Source organism: Ovis canadensis, chromosome 1, assembly GCF_042477335.2.
Source record: "Ovis canadensis isolate MfBH-ARS-UI-01 breed Bighorn chromosome 1, ARS-UI_OviCan_v2, whole genome shotgun sequence".
Taxonomy (NCBI): Eukaryota; Metazoa; Chordata; class Mammalia; order Artiodactyla; family Bovidae; genus Ovis; species Ovis canadensis.
This window is the reverse complement of record NC_091245.1, coordinates 95,584,280-95,598,887: the sequence shown is the minus strand read 5'-3', so window position 1 is coordinate 95,598,887 and position 14,608 is coordinate 95,584,280. Positions and strand designations below refer to the sequence as shown.

The following is a 14,608-nucleotide window of genomic DNA, read 5'->3' as shown; positions in this document are numbered from 1 at the left end:
ATGTATATATCTACATAAAGAGTGGATTAAGATATGAGCTAGCCAATCTGAGTGTAAGGAAACCTAAAGAAAAATAAGAACTCAAAATACCATTACTAGGAACTGTTATTAGGAACTTAGAAATATTTCAGTATATTCTTCTTTTATATTTAACAGCATGAGACCATTGCTAGGAACCACAGCAGAGCATAAACAATTTATAACTAACTGCAAATTTTACCCATTTAATTATGTGACAAAATTTTTTGAATATAAAATAACCAGCATTTCTATAAAACATTAACTTTTAATTATGTAATTAAAGTGATAATAGCAAAATAAGAATGTTTTTATTTCTAAAGTATATATTTTAGTCAAAGTTGCATCAGAAATCAAGTATTTCTTTTGACATTTTTCAAGAGACTTTAGTTATTAACTACAATTATAGCTGTTAGTAGTATATAGTAACACATTGTTTAAAATATATTATAAACCATTTCTTTTCTTCTTTAATTTAAAGGAAATATAAAATTAAGGATTTTGTAACATGAATCATACTGTAGAACACTTAAAATGGTATGAACAACTCATACAGAAAATGCCACTGGAATCACAAAGTGTCCTAACACTTGAAAGTGCCGAGCACAGTGCTTGGCACACGTTAGGTATGCTGTGCTTGTTCACTCACTTACTCACTCACTCACTCATTCATACGGAATCCACGCCTAAGGAGAAACTCCAAGGGCAAGCACAGCAAATTTTACCAACAAACTTGAAGTTTTGACAAAGACTTTGGCAATGGAGAATGGGAGAGGAGACGTTAATGATCAAAATTTCAAACTGCTTGGTTAAAATCTACCAACTGAAGCCCTGGGTTGTCCTAGAGAACATCACAGAGAATCAGGGTCAATATTCCACAACAGAAAAATATTCCTTCGATACCCAGGCTTTGCTTTTACACATAAACATCTGCTCAAAGACAAGAATAAGTTGGTGTCAGACATAAGACAGCACATCTCTGCAACCCACCAGAAAGTACCCCTGATTGGGTACCTATTTTTTTGCACTGAGACTTCTTTTTGGTTGGGACCACACTGTCTTGGTTTTAACAACTTAATACTGGTTTGAACCAAAAACGTGATTCTAAAATTCTAAAAGAAAGAAAAATAAATATAGAAGGTAGAGAGGTGTTCAACATCTATTTTTTTCTCTTGTATACCAAATGATTTATCTACTCTGCACATTTGTGCCAAAGGCACAAAGTAATATGTCTGCTTTTGAGGAGGCACCTGGAATGGAGCATTTCTAGGCTCTTTGCAGAAGGTCTTAAAAATGCAACGAATGTTTAACCTGAGTCATAAGGTCTACAAAATGCAAAGGACTGTAAAGGACAGAAAAAAGTAAAGAATAAGCTCAGAAACTAGCAGAATATGGGAATGATATAGGATAAGGATTGATCTTGGAGAAAAGAAAATTTTAAATCCTTAACAAAAATGAAACACGAAACTGGCAACTCGTAGCTGACTTAAATGTAATTGCCTTTGGTATTCAGAGAAGAAAAAAAAGAAAAAGGAAGCACTGTCATAAGCTCTAGTCTTCTCACCATCACAAGGAAGATAAGGAGATGATGAAGACTCTTTCTCTGTCCCTCTCAAGAGTTTTTGCTTCTACTAGAACTAGCCATGCTCATACACCTCTGTCTTTTCTTGAGCTCCAGAAAGACAAACAGAGCACTTGGTGTGGGGGTTTTGTCTTCTCATTCCTTGAGAAGTTCCTGGGGAACCAAGAAGGTTCCTTTACTCTGCATTCTTCTAAACGAAGTGAGGAAGTGTTCATTGCCATCTACAAAGCTGTTCTGGGTCTTTTGCCAAGTCAAGTTATTCATTTTTTTAAAGTGACTCATAAGTGGGCTTATGCTATTTTTAGGAGCAAAGCTAATGTTTTTTGAGAACCAAACACTTTTCCTTTCTCTTCTAAAGTTAGTCATCTACCCTTTTCATTTAAAATTTTTAGTTTTTCAACTAGTAAAAGATATTATAATTTCAAAATATGTACTAAAATTTAAGTTTCCTAAAGATTTAAATAATGCAACTGGCTCTACATCCTTACTTTCTATGTAGAGTGAAAATCTTGAGGTGGTTATCATTTATGGATCATTTTCTGAACTATGTGAACTGTTTTGACTATTTGTGGTATAAGATGAACACCCTGAAAATATTTAATCATATTAATTTACTACATCTTTTTCCAATATAAATCTACCACATGCTAATTAAAAAAATAAAAAAACTATCAAAATAAGACAATAAACCTTCAGAACTCTAAAGTGGGCTTCCTACACATTGTTTTATGAAATCTTCAAATTCATAGTAAATATCAGACTAATACTACTACTCCCAACTATTACTGCGAATGGAGGCTATTTGTATTAAGTATAAGGAAGAAAAAGCATCTTGTACTGTGACATAAATTTAAGGGGCAGAAAATTTATAAGCCTTATTTATTTTTTAGTTCCTGATAAAATTTAAGTTATTCCCCCACAAATATAAAGAAATATTGCATAATCTATTGATGGTAAGAGAAAGCCCCTTAGATATATTTCAAATTTAGTGTAATATAATTAAATTATACCACATTTTAATTACTAAATATTACTTTGAAACTACTCTAATTCTTTGGATTTATATAAATATCCTTGGGGAAAAAACGTTGAATTTATTTTTTACATAAAATGTTTATGAAAAGCTCACTCATCTGATGGGATAATAAAGGATCCCCTATCCCAAAAACAGTTAAGGAAATTTCACTACATTTTGTTTTTGATTTAATAAATTGTTAAAGTAATCTGGTTCATCAAGGTAAATTCAGAGCTGCATAACAGTGCAGTGAATTTTGCTAAGCCACACAAAGAGCTGAAAATTGAGGGAGTCTATTAAGGTCAAAGTGAACAAAATTTACTTGGTAGATTTGCTGGTTTGAAAAAATAATCTCCTACCAACAAAACCAAAGCTTTCTCTTAGAACAGGTTTCAAGGCAACAAACTGCAGCATTTTCCCCACTTTTTGTCATGCTACCAACACGAGACTGAACAACATGCACGGAATTCCAAACCCAGGCTCGTAAGTAGTGGCGATGATAAATAGTAGTTTCAGTGATTCCATATGGAGACAAAGACTTGAAGAGTATTCTTTGTGAATCATGTCCCCAGAGAAATCAAATTTAACCAAGAAATTTCAATGGACTAGACTGCGATTTGAAATGGCTGCCAGTCTGCATCTAATGGGAACTTGAACCTTCAGAGAGGAATAGGTATTCTGTTTCTTTTTCCAGTCTTCTGTGGTCTATGCAGTTACATTGTTCTTTTGCTCTTGTTTATTTTAATCCATTCCATTATTAAAAATGGAGGGGAAAAGAGGACAAACAATGTGTAAATATTGTGACTTGAGAGCTGCTCCACTTTGGGAGGAAACAAATGTGTAATTGGTTCCAAAGGCCATCTCCAACTCCTGCAAGGTGCTCCACATTCTTTGCTTATTCTTAGGAAGTATAGCCTCCAGATTTCAGGACTCTAGAAACAACAGCAACAGGCAGAATTTTTCAAGTGACCATCTCATTAAGAATCAAAGCACATCAGGTCTCTGTCCTACATACACCAGAGTATGTTTTGGTCAGGTATAAAATGGAATCATTTCAAAGTTGAAATATCTACAAGTTGAAAAGTCTTGCAAGGAATAGTCATGTTTCACCCTGCCATGTTGACTTAAGAGGTCCAGGTTTCCAAAAGGCCCCTCTCCAGACTAATTTCTGTAGTGGTCCATGTAAACAAAACACAGGTGAGAATGGTCTTTCTGGAGCTGCATTCATCGAACAGCAGGATTTCTTGAAAGTGTGGTGTTGGCTAAATGCAACACGGGCAGAGGGTGAGCCTCTGTATTAAATACCCAGTGGTCTAAAGGTAAAAGGTCATCACCGGAGAACAGCAGATACAAATACCTGAAAATTTAAAGGAAAAAAAATGAGTTTCAACTAGAATTCAACAAGATCAGGTGATCTCAGTTATAATGGGAGAGTATACCAGTAACCTATTTTGAGCAACTTTGATGAAAAACGGGCTTCCCTAGTGGCTCAGACGGTAAAGCCCCCTGGAAAAGAAAATGGCAGCCCACTCCAGTATTCTTGCCTGGAAAATCCCATGGACCACGGAGCCTGGTAGGTTACCGTCCATGGTGTCGCAAAGAGTCAGACACGACTGAGTGACTTCACTTTCACTTTCACTTTGATGAAAAACACACCAGAAAATGAACCTCAGTCATTCAAATGATTAAAAACAGAAAAGCAATGTATTCCAGAAAAATGCCTAATAAAATTCAGTAACATGAACAAGTAGACCTCTGAAAGAAGGCAGTTAAAAAGCAAATTCCACATACCTGCCTGAAGCACATAAAACAATAATGCTGTAAAATGGCATAAAACAAACCAAATCCATGGTTTTTTAGAGACATTCTTTTAAAATTCAGATGTACTATCAATCATATGTTTTGGCAACTTACAGAGATCACAATATAACTTCAAATTACTGTATGTGTGTGTGTGTTAGTCGCTCAGTCTTGTCTGACTCTTTGGGACCTCATGGACTGCAGCCTGACAGACTCCTTTGTCCATGGGATTTCCTAGGCAAGGATATTGGAGTGGGTTGCCACTCCTTTCTCCAAGGTATCTTCCCAACCCAGGGATCAAACCCAGATTAATAAACACTAAAGAAAGTAAGTGAAGCATATTATTTGGACATAGCAATGACTTTATATACTCCTAATACATTAGTTTTTATAGTTCTTAGAGCAGATATTACAAACTGTTCAAAAAAATTTCTAGAAACATTATGGATTTACAGGAGGGTTAATCATTTATTAGTCTCTCTTAATAGGTAATAGCATTGTTTATATGAAGACATATATATTTACACCTCTCCATGAACACTGCAGGGCACAGGGGTAACTTAGAAATTTGAAACAGTTTACACAACAATTCTTACCGTTATAGGTAAAAATATCATATGTATATCACATTATATATTATAATTGGGCAAATTCCAATATGAATTCTATTAGGGGGTTATCAAAGTGAGCATAAAACAACTATACAGAGTTGGCAATCTGGGTTATAACTCTTGATCTTAGCAGTAAGTAGCTGGGCTTTACTCAAGGCTTTGGTGAAGAATTCCTTTACAGTATTTTAGCTAAACTTTCTTTATTTTAAAAATAGGCACATTAACATCTTTTCATTTTACTGTTACAGTTCTTGATGAGAGAGTAAAACCATACAGCACTGAGGTAAATGGAGGCTGCTTACCAACTGTATAACTGGTAAAGCTGGAAAGGAGAGTAACAGGGCCTCTAGTTTCACTCTTTGATCCCACACCTTGAGATCTGCTTGACTGACTTACTCACCAGGTAACAGGCAGAGAAGCTGGAACTGAAAAAGGCTTGGATGGACACAGCAAGAGACTCTGCTGGGTCTGCTTACTGTATGGAGATGAGAAGCACAAGCTCTCTGTGTTCTGGGTGCAAACATGTCTAGGAAAGCTATGTTCTGTGCAGTTTCATGTCTTTTGGCTAAATGTGGGCTAATGTAGCAGGCTCCCTCTACTTGTAACACTTCTTGGGAGAGGAGTAGGTTTAAGGAATAGAGAGAAAATGCAGTTTCTTGTAAAATTATTTCTTTACATTGGAAAGTGCTATAGAAGTACCTTATGTAAAACACAAAAAGCTTTAGATAACAGAAAGTGGTATTTTATTTTTAAACAATCATGAAACAATCTTAATAAAACTGTAGTGGGTTGAGTAGCCCCCTTATTCCTCAACTTATGTCCATCTGGTGCCTCAGAATGTCACTTTATTTGGAAATAGGGTCTCTGGTATATAATTAGTCAAGGATCTGAAGAGGAACCCATCCTTGATTTAGTGTGGGCCCTAAAACCAATCGCTTCTATCTGTACAAGAGAAAGGGGAGCGAGTGATCTGGACCCAGAGACATGAAAATCATGTGAAGGCAGAGGCAAAGAGTCAAGTTAAGCTCCCACCATCCAAGGAACACCTTCAGAGGAAAATTATTTCAGACTTCTGACCTGCAGAGCTGTGAGAGAAAAACTTCTGTAATGCCACCAAGTTTGTGGTGATTTGTTACTGCAGCTCTAGGAAATTAATACAACTTTCATGCCAAGCCTCCAGAGGATTCCTCTGGACCTTAACCTCTGGGTCTTAACCTCTGGGTTTGAACGAACTAACTGGACAATCAAATAGGCCCTAGACAGCAGGAGGTAGACTATAGATACATATTTAAAAATTTATAGCAAAATAAATGTTTGAAATTAAAGTAAAATAGCTAAACAACTCATGTCAAGGCCATGGTACATTATTACTGACAGAGATTTTTAACTTGGATTTTAAATATAGAACAACCGGAGAGTGTGATCTTTGCTATGAAAGTTGAGAAAAATCTAATTCAAATAAGCTGTCAGACTACTAGATCCTCTAATAAGGATTTTTTTATGACTACAGTTCAAAGTTGGAGATAACAGATGACAAACAGCATTGCCAAAGGCCTATAAGTATATAAAAAGGCTGCTATTAAGTACCTCGGTTTTACTGGATGTCTTGCTTGCTTTTTAGAACTATTTTAAAATGCTGTTCACGTATGTCTCTTTTATCTATAAAGACAAGACATTCAAAGGAGGTGATGGTACCAGAAGTAATCTCAACTAAGTGTCGGTAGCATTCACCAAATAGGAAAGTTTTACAGTCAAACAGGAAAGAATAGTCAACCAAATCTGAGAAGAAACATTTAAGTGTCTATGGAGAAATGCTAAGGCTAAAAAAGAACCAACTACCAAGCTACTGTGTTCTTTACTTAATTCTTTATGTCTATCAAATGAGTGTAGCTGACTTATTTACTCTTTTCCACAACTACCAGGGGCAGTGTTCAGGGTATTGTGGATAGATGCTACAACCCTAAATGCTTGCATTAAGGACTACAACTAACTCACAAGAAAACCTCAGACTGTTTGAAAAATAATTTACTGAAATCTTCCATTTCATTTATACTCCTAATGTTTAAATAATGTCTTAGGATGGATAAACTGAAGACATGCAGTGGAAATTATATTCTAAAACAGGATAAATTAAAACATACAATTATTAATATCTCCAAAAGATCTGTCCCTCTCTGCCTTTCTTAAATCTTAAAGTTGTTTCCTGGTGGGAAAGGGTGGGGAAGAAAAAAACATTGAAACAAACATGGCAGTATTGTGGATTCAAATCCATTTTTTTTTTTTTGAAAGATAAACTGGAAGGGGAACATTTGTGATATTGAGATACAAAGGGGCTGGGAAAAATTCATCTTCCTCTCCTTTAGGGGTCAAATAATTTAGGGTGACTTTCCTATACGTCAGAGAACACTGAAACTACATAAACAGTTGGGATTATTTTTTATAACAAAAAGCCCAGAGGTAGGTGGTAATCTTGGTTAAAGATTAATGAAAAAATATTAATTTTTTTCCGGGTACCAAAAGGCCTTGTCTCTTTTTCCCTTTTCTTAGGTCACTGCCTTGAGAAAACTTCTAATTGTCCCTTTGATACATATGTAAATCTTTTTTTAAAGCTTCATAAACCTCTTGCTAGTGTTACAATCCAGGAATGTTTTTCTTAAAAGGCCTGGGAGCCATGCCTCTGAAATATAAACATCAAGGAAGATAGCACCCCAATCTCTCTGTCACTGTGAGGTTAGCTTAGGTAACTTCCTCTAACCTCTAATTAACCCCTTGTGATAAATATAGAAGTACTACTTTTCCTTTGGATAAAGAGAGTTAACACACACGGCCTCCCCAGTTACCTTATGAATTCAGAATGAACTAAGTATAGCAAATGGTGCTGTCAAGAAAGCTACCCGTTTCTCATTACACTGCCTTTGTACCTTTGTCAAAAATATGTCTTTCCACCACTTCCTAGATCCTGTTTCAAATATCTGTCCATCAATTATTACTTTTTCACTAATACACACTGGTCTAATAATGATAGCTTTATGGTAAGTCTTGAAATCAGGCAGTACTAGGCTTTCAACTTTGCTTTTTTTTGAAACTTGTTTTGGTTATTCTAAGTTCTTTGTATTTCCATATGAAATTTAGAAACAGTTTATTGATTTCTACCCAAAAGAATCTCCAGGAATTTTGATTGGGATTATGTACTACAGAATAATTGAGGGAGAGTTGACAATACTGAATTCTCAGAACCATAAAGTGAATCTCTCCATTTATTTAGATCTTTAATTTCTCTTAGCAATGATTTTTAGTTTTCAGTGTACAGGTCTTTAATGTGTTTTGGCAAGATACCCCTAAAATTTCATATCATTTCATATGCTATTATAAGGGGAAATTTTTTCAGTTTCAATTTCTTGATTGCTCACTGCTAGTATATATAATTGATTTTAATATAGTAATCTTCTGTCCACAACCCTGCTAAATTAACTTACTAGTTCTAGTTACTTTTTGAGAAACTCCATAGGATTTTCAAAGATGACAATCGTCCTCTACAAAAAAAGTGTCTTTTCTTTTGTCTGGCTGCAGATAGAACCTCCATTACAAGGCTAAATAGAAGTGAAGAGAACAGACATCCTTGTCTTGTTCCTAATCTTACGAAGATCTTAGTTCTTCAGTATGATGTAACAATACATCCTTCATACATGCCATTTATCAAGTTTAGAAAGTTCCTTTCTATTTTTTGTTTGCTAAGAATTTTATCAGGAATGGATATTGGATTTTGTCAAGTGATTTTTCTGTCTATTGAGGTAAGCATATAGCTTTTGTTTTACAGTTCATTGACTGATTTTCAAATGTTAAATCAAGCCTCCATACTTGGAATAAACCCACTTGGGCCATGATGTGTTAACTATCTAATATGTTGTTAGACTTGATTTGCTAAAATCTTGTTTAGCTATTTTATAGTTAACTAAGTTCATGAGGGATATCAGTCTTGCTTTCAACGAGGACTCTGTCATTGTTATATTTGTTCCTTTTTGCTAATTTGTCTTTTCCCTCTGGTTGCTTTTAAGATTTTTTCTTTATCACTATTTTTGAGCAATGTGATTACAATGTGCCTTGGATTAAGCATTTTTTATGTTCCTTTTCCTTGAAGTTTAGTCTGCAAGTATAGTATTTGCAGCAAGTTTTGAAAAGATTTGGATCAGTTTTTCATCCATACTGCTGTCCTCTTTGCCAGAGACTCCACTTTCACATATTTTAAACCATGTGCAGTTGTTACACAGCTCACAATGTTCTTTTCATTTTTCTAAGATTCTTTCTTTTGTTGTTGTTCTTGTTTCATTTTGATTTCTATTCCTATGTTTTCAAATTCACTAACCTTTTTTTCCTGCAATGTCTAATGTGCTATTAATCCTATTTGGTATATTTATTTTTCAATCCAGACATTGTAGTTTTCATTTCTGGAAGTTTGATTTGGGTTTTAACATCTTCCACATCTATACTTAACGTTTTGAATACACAGAATACCGTTATAATAACTATTTTAATACTATCTGCTAATTCTTAACATGTCTATGAGTTCCAAGTTAATTTCAATTGATAACCTCCGTGTTTGTTCCTGGATAGTTTTCTATCACTATAAATCTTAAGTTTTGTTCAGGAATATCATTAAGTTACTTGGAAACAGTTTGATCCTTTCAGGTCTTGTTTTTATGATTTGTTATGTAGATTCAAAGCTGTAGATTATTCCCCTCTACTGAGGCACAAGCTGGATTTAGAAAAGGCAGAGGAACCAGAGATAAAATTGCCAACATACACAGGATCACAGAAAAAGCAAGGGAATTCCAAAAAAAATCTACTTCTGCTTCACTATGCTAAAGCCTTTGATTGGGTGGATCACAACAAACTGTGGAATATTCTTAATGAGATGAGAATACCAGACCATATTACCAGCCTCCTGAGAAACCTGTATGCAGGACAAGAACCAACACTTAGAACTGGACATGGAAAAACAGACTGCTTCAAAACTGGTAAAGGAGGACATCAAGGCTGTATACTATCACCCTGCTTATTTAACTTATATGCAGAGTACATCATGTGAAATGACGGGCTGAATGAATCACAAGCTGCAATCAAGATTGCCAGGAGAAGTATCAACAATCTCAGATATGCAGATGATACAACTTTAATGGCAGAAAGTGAAGAGGAACTAAGAGCCTCTTTATGAAAGTGAAAGAGGAGAGTGAAAAAGCTGGCTTAAAACTCAACATTCAAAAACTATGATCATGGCATCTGGTCCTATCACTTCATGGCAAACAGATGGGGAAAATGTGGAAAGTGTCAGATTTCATTTTCTCGGGCTTCAAAATTACTGCGGACGGTGACTGCAGGCATGAAATTAAAAGACACTTGCTCCTTGGAAGAGTAGCTACGAGAAACCTAGACAGTGTATTAAAAAGCAGAGACATCACTTTGCTGACAAAGGTCCATATAGTCAAATGTGGATTTTTGGTTTTTCCAGTAGTCACGTATGTATGGATGTGAGAGCTGGACCATAATATAGAAGGCTGAGGGCCGAAGAGTGAATGCTTTTGAACTATGGTGCTGGAGAAGACTCTTGAGAGTTCCTTGGACAGCAAGGAGATCAAACCAGTCAATCCTAAAGGAAATCAACCCTGAATATTGATGCTGAAGCTGAAGCTCCAATACTTTGGCCACCTCATGTGAAGAGATGACTCACTGGAAAAGACCCTGATGCTGGAAAGATTGAGGGCAAGAAGAGAAGGCGGTGACAGAGGATGAGATGGTTGGATGGCATCACTGACTCAATGGACACGAGCTTAAGCAAACTTCGGGAGATAGGGAAGGACAGGGAAGCCTGGCATGCTGCAGTTCATGCTCTTCATGATCACTGATTCTTCTCTAAAGACTTCATAACATGACCTTCTAGAATTTTGTGAAAATGGACATTAAGTTCATCTATCTCCATTTTTCTCAATCCAACTTTTCCCTTCTTTAAAATTATTATCTATTCTGTTGTGCTTCTCTCCACCATTTCCGAAAGAACATTAATACTGATTACAAAATCATATTTGTAGTAGTACCTTGGTGTGTAATTTCTTTGGATAATTGCAATCATTTAAAATAACAAGTTACCTTTCTCCCTTTGGGCCTCTCTCTGTCATCTGTTTTCCTTTCATTACATTCCAGGGTAAGCTATAGGGAATGCAGTTAAAAGTACAGATGCTTTGGCTTTTTTTAAAAGTTCCCTTGGTAGCATGCCACTGATTCTCTAATTTTTCATTGGTGTAAAAACACACAACATAAAATTTACCATCTTAACCATTTTTAAGTTCAGTAGTATTATGTATATTCACATTATTGTGAAACAGAGCTCCAAAACTTTTTCATCTTGCGAAACTGAAACTCTATACCCTTTAAACAACAACTTCTCTTTTCCTCCTCCTCTCCATCTTCTACTTTCTTTTTCTATAAAACTTATTACGGATATTTCAAGTAAGTGGAATCATAACAGTATTTGTCTTTTTATGACTGGTTTATTTCACTTTATATAATGTCCTCAGCATTCATCCATATTCTTGCCTCCCTAATTTTGATTCTAGAATCTTAGCTTCCATTACTTCTAGTGAATATTCTTTAGTCAGGCTAGTATTCTTCCTGTATTTTTAAAGAAAGGTAGCATTTATTTTCTCAAGCTGGATCCATGAAATGATGTTCTGCTTTACCTCACTTATTAATACCTTGTGCATTACTTACCATCATTTCAATCTTTTGTCATGACTCCTCCAGCTCACACCAAAGTTCCTTTCTCTGAATTTCCAAAACATTTATATTCTCTTGAGCACTATACGTGCACATGCACACACACACATTTTATACTTTTACTGAGTTCGTCCATGACCAGAAGTAAGAGATTTCTTAACCAGATTGTAAGCTCATGGGTATCGTGTATGTTTCATATATTTAATTCTCAAATAGCACAATTCTGAGAGTGCAGCTACTTAATAAATACTTTTGACTTGATTCAGTTTATAAATCAGCTTTCAAGGGTTAAGTGAGCAGAGAATAGCAGAAAATAGGAGATTTAAAGCTACTTTTCTCATCTAGCTAGAAAAATAGTTCTCTCATGTTAGAAAGCTAACTTTAAAATACAGTTACAGATAAGTTTATAAAAGATAAATGGAAGAGAATAGTGGCTTTTTCAATCTTCCCTCTTGCACTATTTTTCCTGTGTCAGAATCCTCACCCCAATAATCTATCTCATTGATTCTTCCTCTCTCACAAATAAATTACTAAGACACTTCTGATAACAAACTTGAATACTACTCTAATGCTTTGTTGACAAAACCACTATCAAAACTGTCTTTGAACCTACTTCAAAGACACTTTTAATAGTCTGATAGCTGGCTAACTATACATTCATTTATGTATATGGAGAATAACTTTACAGGCAAAGGAAGATAATAGTAGCTATAAAAAGAATTAACTGAAACTACTACAGGAAATGACAACAATATCAGCAACAATATCTGGCTTCTGGATAACAATTTACTATCTTTTCCCTCCTCCCATCTCGGTATTATAAAACTTTCAAACCTACAGAAATTTGGAAAGAATTTTATAGTGAAAACCATACACATTCCCTTTCTAGATATTACCATTAACATTCTATAATCTCCTTATCACAAAGCTATTACTCTATTCAAGTAATACTAAAATAGTCCCCTAGAAAAAGCATCTAATTATTCAACTTAGCTAAGTATCAAGAAAAACATACTCAGTAAAAATGCTTGCAGGACTTCCTGATGGTACAGTGGATAGGAATCTGTCTGCCAATGCAGGGAGTAAGGGTTGGACTCCTGGTCTGGGAAGATTCCGTATGTCATGGAGCAACTAACTCTCACCGTAACTACTGAGGCCCTGCACCAAAACTCCTGGAGCCTGTGTGACCTAGGGCCTGAGAGTCAGAACTACTGAGCCTGCGTGCTGCAACTACTGAAGCTGGAACGTGGCTAGAGCCCACATGGCCTAACTACGGAAGCCCGTGTACCCAGAACCTATGCTCTGCAACAAGGGAAGCCACTGCAATGAGAAGCCTGTGCTCCACAACCAGAGAAAGCCCACATGGAGCAACAAAGACCCAGCCAACCAAAAATAAATAAATTAATTTAATTTTTTTAAAAATTGCTTGCAAAGGGAGAAACAGAAGTCTCACTAGAGTTTGTTTTTTTAAACCAAAACAAACTTAGGACAAACTTCAGTCAACAATATTTACTGGAGTTTTGAGAAGATTGTTGCCACAAACTTTAACTCTCTGTCATCTCTGCTCTAAGAAGCACCAAGATTAAAACATTTAGAATTTTACTTAATAGCAAATTATTTGATAGTAGCAAAATAGATGACATTAGTTAGTTTTAAGGGAAAATAAAACATTTCTAGATAGAAAAAACATTATATGCAGTCAAACATAATTCCTTTTTTCTAGATTCCTTTCAAAAGTATATGATTAACGGACCACCAGTAAGTGAATAAATAAATAAAATGTGGTTAGCCAGCCATATAACAGAATACTTATCGAGAGACAGGAAAATACTGACGCATGCAACACCAACTGATCTAAAAAAAAAATTTATGCTAAAAAAGAATGTCAAACAAAGATAAGTGCATAACGCATGATTGCAATTATATGAAATTCCAGAATAAGCAACCTACAGTGACACAAAGCAGCTATGTGTTCAGGGACTCATTGGAAGATGAGGACAGAAATGTTCCATATTACCTGTGGTTGTAGTTACTCAGGCTTATATACTTCCCAAAATAAAATGAACTGTACACTTAGAATACTTTAATAAAGCCAATTTTTAAACTTAAAAAAAAGATTGATGGAAAAGAAAAATAATCTTATTATGTGTTATTGCTACATAAGCACAATTTGAGTTGTAGCTCCCTCTGCTGCAGGAAAAGAAAACTGGCAAGGACATTTCAAAATACAGTTTGGAAACTGAAAAAATACTCATATTAAGCAGTGAAGTGAAATCCATTGTGTGTGTGTGTATCCCTTAGCGTCTAATATTTAGATTGCACTGACATTGTGGTAAGTCCTGCATGCTTAGTCACTTCAGTCATATCTGACCCTCTGTGACCCTATGGACTGTAGCCTGCCATGCTTCTCTGTCCATGGGATTCTCCAGGCAAGGATTCTGGAGTGGGTTGTTATTTCCTTCTCCAGGGAATCTTCCCAACTCAGGGATCAAACCTGCATCTCTTATGTCTCCTGGACTGGCAAGCAGGTTATTTACCACTAGTACCACCTGGGAAGCCCCAGGTTAAGTCCTAAGAGGGATTAAAAAATGTGGAGACCATGGCTGTGGTCCTTCAGTATACCACTTCAGGAGACTGGACTACATAAATATAACACTTGAACAATGATTTGCTCGCCTGACCTCATGGTATACTAGCTATTCCTTGTCAGGACAGGTAATTCCTTGATCCCTAATTGCTTCCATTAAGTGGTTTCCTGAGTCACAGATATCAGTGGTTCCCGAAGTGTGATCCTCCAGATGGCAGCATCAGTGT

The 14,608-nt window shown here is 35.6% G+C and overlaps 1 protein-coding gene across 1 annotated transcript in view; it reads right to left on the bottom strand.

The window, feature by feature from the left end:
• Positions 1–475: 475 nt before the first annotated feature.
• The window catches only part of MAN1A2 (mannosidase alpha class 1A member 2), a 157,520-nt gene continuing 143,387 nt past the window's right edge, over positions 476–14,608 (bottom strand). The window contains exon 13 of the mRNA XM_069573818.1: positions 476–3,972. Within this exon, the coding sequence (XP_069429919.1) occupies positions 3,840–3,972 (133 nt within the window). The 3' untranslated portion in view covers positions 476–3,839. The remainder of the gene's footprint in view (positions 3,973–14,608) is intronic.